At 41.6% G+C, this 7,102-nt stretch overlaps 1 protein-coding gene across 3 annotated transcripts; it reads left to right on the top strand.

Moving 5' to 3' along the window:
- Positions 1-1,345: 1,345 nt before the first annotated feature.
- On the top strand, positions 1,346-6,597 carry bloc1s5 (biogenesis of lysosomal organelles complex-1, subunit 5, muted). 3 transcript variants are annotated; one of them, XM_005942399.2, is made up of 6 exons: positions 1,346-1,590; positions 1,735-1,817; positions 2,503-2,632; positions 3,167-3,225; positions 3,383-3,568; positions 6,067-6,597. In XM_005942399.2, the coding sequence occupies exons 1-5, from the start codon at positions 1,572-1,574 to the stop codon at positions 3,551-3,553; spliced, it is 462 nt and encodes a 153-aa protein (XP_005942461.1). In that variant the 5' UTR covers positions 1,346-1,571; the 3' UTR covers positions 3,554-3,568; positions 6,067-6,597. The 3 variants fall into 3 exon arrangements, with proteins under 3 accessions (XP_005942461.1, XP_005942460.1, XP_014195604.1); XM_005942398.2 differs by lacking the exon at positions 6,067-6,597 and adding an exon at positions 3,722-5,059; XM_014340118.2 differs by lacking the exon at positions 6,067-6,597 and having other exon boundaries at positions 1,347-1,590; positions 3,383-5,059.
- Positions 6,598-7,102: the final 505 nt, after the last annotated feature.

Below are 7,102 nucleotides of genomic sequence, written 5' to 3'. Positions count from 1 at the left end.
CAGCGCTGGGACTTAAGTGGTGTCTTAATGTTTGTTTTCTCTTAACTGAGCATGACAGTCTAAGTGAATTTGGGGCTCACGAGCAAACTTATTTGCCCCCAAACAACACCTCTCCTCACTTCTGATGGAAATACTTTGCTCTTGCCACAAGTGCTGAGTTTATTAATACATTCATGCTCATATATTTGCATTTTATCAAGTGTGAAAAAAAGCATTTGCTTAGACAAGATAATTCAGGCACTGGTGTTTTTACCAGCCCTGGATTTTAATCATATGAAGGTCAGGAAAGTGGGAATGATATTTTTGGGGGGTTTTAAATTATTTTTCTACTTTCTGGTTTTTCTGCACATTTTCTTTGTGCATATCTTTTATTACAGGAGTTGTGAGCATTCTCCAAAGAATATATAAAGAATATATATCCGGATAATCTAAATAATATTTTATCAAAAAGAACTATGGCTCTCCAATTACTAGACAAACTTAGCACAAACAAATTCAATGAAGATAAGTTGATTTTTTTTTTATTTTTTTTTATTACAAGCATTAATAGGAGAAACTTTTGGGTTGGTCTTGAACAATTCCTCTAGCTGCTGGGTATTCTTTCTCTTAGTTAGAACACAGTTACAAAGAAATGTTACTCAGTGTTTTCCACTCTCTAAGGTATATTTCTATAAATATGAATATGCTGTTAATAAATTTAACTGGGTTTAGATAGCCTGCAGGCTTTCCAGGAGGCAGATCACAGAAGGTAAATTTGGGCAGTGTCTACCCAAAAAACGGAATACAGTTTAAGAATATTAAATCCAAATGTACAAACGAGCTAAATAGATTTTTCCACAACCTGGCAACTGTATTTTATTTATTATTATTTTATCACCGAGTAAAAGTATACAAGTACAGTCCTACTTAAAATCAATATTTTGACTGACTGAATTTTTATTTTATTTTGTAGTTGCTGCATAGATTTTGACATAATGAATAAATTTATATATATAGCCTTTGTAACAGCCTGGCTTTTCTACTGATAAGGAACTGAGAGTCAAACAGCGATACTTACAGCCGCTTTGCTCCACCGCAGAGTAACACTGACATCTGCTGTCCACAACCAGGCACCACACACCACACAGCCTCATACACAAGCCAGAGCCACTCATTGCGAGCCTGCGGAGAAAACACGTCATTGTCCTCCAACTTAGGTTCGTGCATCCACCTACAAAATTTAAAAAAAAAAAATGTAGTAGGAAGTCACAGTAACCCAACTATAACAAACCCTCAAGGAATGTAAATAAAATACACCTTTAAAGATCATGAACACCCCTCTCCGCTACTTTGGTTCAGTCCAGAGCATTCCCGGAAGTAGCGTTTGTATTTTGAGTCATGTGATATGTGTTAGGATTTTGCATCGTTGTTGGTTTAAGGTTTAATAGCTAGTAGTTTTGCTATATTAACTACGTCTTCTGCTGTGAATTAGCTTAGCATTTGGAGGAAAGCTAGCAGTTGGTTAAGCTAACTAGCTGCCCCAAAGGGGAGGGATAAAAGGTAAAGGGACTCTGACAGGAGAGCTCAAAATAATGGACAAGATCGCTAAAGGTGAGTTAAACTCTTATCAGCCTCTCTCCTTGCTTTTTAAAGCACTTATTTAAAACCACCGCTGAGCTAATAAAGCACAGACAGTTGTTAAATGTGTCTGTTTTGTGTCAAGTGTGTTTATTCCAATCTGTGCTCATCCTGCAGATGTGGGTGATATCCAGTCACGACTGCTGGACCACAGACCGGTCATCAATGCAGAGATCCGCTACTTTATGAGAGAGTTTGAGGTACACTGTGAAAGCATGACAGAGTTTGATGACTGCTCTGCATAGAGTCACTCAGCCACACACTCCTCTGTGCCAACCCCTTGAAAACCTAAAAATGTAGCCTGGCTTGTTCCAGTCCCAATTATACCTGATATCAGCGATAAACTTTCACACCATTGTGACAGAGAACCAACACGAAGTTGCAAGTAACCAAAAACAATCAAAAGAAATACAGAGACTGTTTTCACATACAGAGCCAATTAGTTTCTACTGTTTGAAGCAGAGGTGGGAATCACCAGACAGCCTATGATACGATATTATTCAGTTTTGAAACATTTTGTAATATGCTGAGTATTGCATTAACACATACTCTTATTGATTAGCTTAGCTGAGATTGTTAAGGATACAGACTCTGTTACTAGCACCTGCTGTAAATGTTGCCATAAGACAGTCAATCTGCTATCAGCCTGAGACTGAATGGGATCAAGTTGGCAATTACTTGCAGTCTGCGTCCAATATTACAGCAAATAATTGTCATAAATGGTCAAAAGTCACATATCTGTCGCTGTCTATGCAGACAGGAATTCAAATTTAACTGTCACATCTGCACTCAGCGACCTTATTTAATTATTTATTTATTTGTTTTAGTGGCAAAAAACCCAGCTGCTGTGTAGAGCGTGGGCTGACTTGTTGTGCTGTCGTTCAGGAAAAGCGGGGGCACAGGGAGAGCCGTCTGCTGGAGAACATCAATAAAAGTGTGCTGGAAACGAACGAGCAAATGCCACCAGCAAATTTCGAGGACATGAAACATCAGCTGTCTGACATCAATAAACGGTGTAAGTTACTCCACCCGCAGCCACACGTGAAACCTTTTTTGTTTGTTTTTTGCTGAAATCTTATTTCATAGTTCATGAATCATTCACATAATTTAGTCGTTTGCCTTAATGTGTTAAGTATTTTCATTTTTTCTTTACTTTTCTGCAGCAAATTTGTTTCTGTGTTACCTCTTCATTTGTATCCATGGAGACAAGCTCTACAGCTTCAACATGTGTGAATGAATGTTTGGAAATCCAAATAAGAAAATCTAGTCGAGGTGTAGCAGCAGAAGCTTGTTTGTATGATGTCTCCTCTGGCTGTTGCCATGACCACTCAGAGGAGGAAGTAACATTGTAACAAACATCATAACCAGTATTCAGTTGTTATCACCGTTGTACAGACAGTTGCTGTATCTGAGTTTATTCCATCTATGCTGTAGTTTACTGTGAACTTACTGTTGCTAAGATCTTGAGTCTCTAGGCATCCTTGAGAATTCAGTCTGACTCATGTGTGGAAATAATATTTTCGCACCTTTGTTTTGTTATGTCCAACAGTGGAGGCTGCTAATCACATGGTAGAGAGAGTCCAGCAGAGGGAGCTAGAGGCCCAACAGGTAAAGACACACACCAAGGCAACTTCTAAAAAAGTTGCTTTAAAGGCATTTAGGATAGTTTGAATTTCCCCTCCTTATACAGCACAGTGCATGATTCACTTTAACATTTAAATAAATAATTTTGTTGTGTTATTTTGATTTCCTCGTGTCATGCCAGGGCACCCGTCTAAAGGCGAACATGGAGCAGCTGAAAGAAGACTGGGCCGAGTTCCTGAAGGAGCAGCAGAGATTAAAGGAGGAGGTGGATGAAGAGCACGCACGGGCTGTAGGACAACTCAGCGCTAAATACAATGAAAAGAAGAAGGAGCTGGCCAAGTTTACCCTCTGATCTGCTGATGTTCACGTGAGGATGCGAGTGCACAATGTGCCCTCTCTTATTCAGTGAATACAGTCGGTCCTGCACACCTGTGTTACACATGCTAAACAAAACTACTGACTTTGCTCTGTGTGCTTGATGAAATATGAAAGCGTGATTAACAACTTGTTGTTTTCACAGGCCCTCAAACTCAAGCACATGGAATATGTACAGCATTTAAAAAAAGAAAAGAAAAAGCCTGGAATATGTCATTTTTAAACAAGCAGTCATTTGATTGTTCGTTGGCTGTGAGATTTTCAACATTTTAGGGTTTTTAGTGGATGCCTGCCTGAAGAGTCCTGATGGTAAATTAACATCGTGTCAAAAGCAGCCTTGAGTTTGGCACCGCGGGGAGATGTTCCGAGCACTTAAAGCGAGGTCGTTAAACGCTCGAGAAGCCCTTGTGGGCAGGTGTGCATGAAGAAGAAACCGTCTCTCACCACCTCTGCTGTGTTTGGAACATGTGACCTCTCAATTTAGCTACAGGTCAACAAACTGTCACGATAAAAGTTTTTTGCTGAAACCGATATGCAGCAGCAGCTTATGTTGTTTTTTTCTTTCTCCTGCCACCTCAAATCGAATATTCTTATATGAAAACAAAGAAATTGTTTCTCTGGCTTTAATCTCCCTGTAGCCCTGTATGGTCGTCATGCCTTGTGTGTAGTGTTCCTAACAAGTGTAAGTTTGAGCCTATGAGCACAATAGCATATAACTGTAGTGATATTAACTGGAAAAGAACTAAAATACTTGACCGTGACCAACATGCTCTGCTTTTAATGAAGTGTTTTGTTTTCTCGCACGGTGGCACACTTCGGGAAAGGTTAATGGATGGGTGGGTGCACTTGACACATTCTTGGCTTGGCTGAGAACAGAGTTCATCTCAAAGAACGTAGACGGAGAAATATTTAACAGAACCTCCCCTCAAACGCCTGCACTCCCTTCAAACTGCACACACACCGGACGTCTGAATAGCCACGTCTAATGATTCCACGAGGAAGCGCGCTTGGACAACAGTTCACTCATCGACTGCAGCAACGCAGCGTTTTTGTTGGAACTTTTAAGAACCGAGACCTTCCGCAGACTTGTGACATTCTGGCATTCGGCTGGCAGAGAGCCGTCCCCACTGCTCTTGTGCAAGGACCCTCTCTGTGCTTTCTGCCCGAGTCTGTGCAAGTCAGAGCAGGGCACTAAGCCGATGTTTGAGCAAAAGGCCGGCACTGCTCTGTTCAGTGCATGTCTGCATGCCGACGTATGCTTTCCCTCTGCCCCAGTACTGCAGATGTCCAACGCGGAGACAACCCATCATCAGCTGACAAGGAGTGACAGTACGGGAACGTGGCCGACCTCTGCCAGCGAGCTACCTTTTCACTGAGGTGTTTATGATCATGAGCTTACAGGCTCGGTATTTACACCTGCTGTAATGAGTTTTAATCATTGTTGTATAATGTCAGGTTAAAAAATAAAGTTAATTCAACAAAACTGCATCGTCTCTTAAACTGACTTGAATGTAAAAAGGGGTTGCAGCCCCATAAAAGTCCCGTTGGCCTTGCAGTGACAGTCTTTGAACCCAGGCCTGTGGTAACACCAGACAGTTACCACTTTATGCTGGTGGAGCTCATCATGCTTTCACTCAGGATAAATGCAATGGTGAAAATTGAAGCCCTGCACCGCATGAGTCTGGTCATACCATATATGCGATGTGGGATTTGAACTTCATACTCCAGCTAATAATCATACCCCTGGATAAAAAGAGCAGTTCTGCCTGGATTTAAACCCAGATTGCAAAGATGCTCGTGTAGATTTAAGGTCAGACGTTTGACCATTCAATTGTCCATTGCAAGATTTGCTCTTTGCTCGTTCAAACCCACACACCCAGAACATATCGGCCCGCTAACAAGGCTGAGACAGTGTGGGAAAGCTGAATTTACAGTAACTTTCTGCTGTCCCTTCCTGATTGTGCTAAAAGGCTGTTGCTGTCAATAAAAACATGCTCATTGCCAAAAGAAATGGACTTGAAGCAGTCTGGGAATTAGATCAGCAGATGTTTGCGAATAAAGAATTGCAATAACACCGGGCTTTGACATTCATGGGAATTTTTGATTTTAAGTCAAAGTACAGCCAGAAACCTCAGCACCTGTCCAAGTAACTGCTTTGTCACTGCCATCGATCAGTGTCAATGAGTAGCTTATATTTCACGCTCAGGGCTAAGGCAAACAGAATTCTTCGATCTTTTTTTACACGGAGAAGATATGCGACAAACAACATTGGCCTATTAAGTATTCCAACCTCATAGGTTGCTGGGACGGAGAGATTGTCCACAGACGAGGGCATGTGTTCCAGTAAGACGATGCCAAGTGCAGAAACTGGCTGTGCACCAGCTCAAAATCTCCCGTTACCATCCTCCTCTGTCTGCCTCTGGATCGTTGCTGGCTTGTTTTCTGTCTCCAGTGTCTATCTGAAAGCAGTGCGTTCTTCCTGTTTTGCAGGCAGAGAAGTGCTCTCTGGACATGGTGGTGCTCCTGTCCGTGCCAACATAAATGGTAAAGGAAACAGCAGCACCCAGATGGAGCTCCTTTGAGCATGGGACGGAGAAGAGAGTGTGCTGGTGAATGCAATCTGATACAGCGTCTGAAAACGAGCTTTCCAACATCCGCTGGAACAGAATGGAATATTTCACAGGGATGACGTGCTCAGATAACACAGAGTGAGATTCACTAAGAAATGGGCTCAAATAAAAGCAAACGTCTCCAAGAATCAGTTTTCAGGATCTTGCTGTGTTTGTAAATCAGCCACTACAGAAAGCTCACCATGTCAGGGAAAGGCAAACTCTGTCATATCCAAGGAGTCTAGACTAATCTGATGTGGTGATATTGCATGTAGGGAGCAAATCTTTAGTTGTTTTGCAAACTCACCATCAGTCTACACAACAAAACTTTAAGTTGAAAGGAAATTCTTCCTTCATATCTTGAGTCTGAAGGTGCAGGCACAATTAAAACTTGCCTCCTCTAGTCCAGGGGTGTCGAACTCCAGGCCTCGAGGGCCGGTGTCCTGCAAGTTTTAGATCTCACCCTGGGTCAATACACCTGAATCAAATGATTAGTTCATTACCATGCCTTTGGAGAACTTCAAGACATGTTGAGGAGGTCATTTAGCCATTTAAATCAGTTGTGTTTAATCAAGGACACATCTAAAACCTGCAGGACACCGGCCCTCGAGGTCTGGAGTTGCCCACCCCTGCTCTAGCCACATACATAAAACACAATTAGGTGGAACGTACCATCTCTATTCAAGATGGCGGGCAACATGGTGGCTTCCACAAACCGATGCCTGCTCCTTTTATTAGGGGATTAAGATGAGAACGAATCGGTTAGTTGGAAGATGTAATTACGCACTAATCAGTGTAGAGTACAATATTCTTTTCTTTTAAATAACACTAAAGAGAAAAAAGAACACTCACCTCTAAAGGTGCAGATATATTTTTAAAAACAGCATGATTAGATAGATATGCAAGAGGTGTTTGAG

Source organism: Haplochromis burtoni, unplaced genomic scaffold (assembly GCF_018398535.1).
Source record: "Haplochromis burtoni strain Fernald_Lab_line unplaced genomic scaffold, NCSU_Asbu1 Contig_331, whole genome shotgun sequence".
NCBI lineage: Eukaryota > Metazoa > Chordata > Actinopteri > Cichliformes > Cichlidae > Haplochromis > Haplochromis burtoni.
This window is presented reverse-complemented; position numbering and strand designations above follow the sequence as displayed.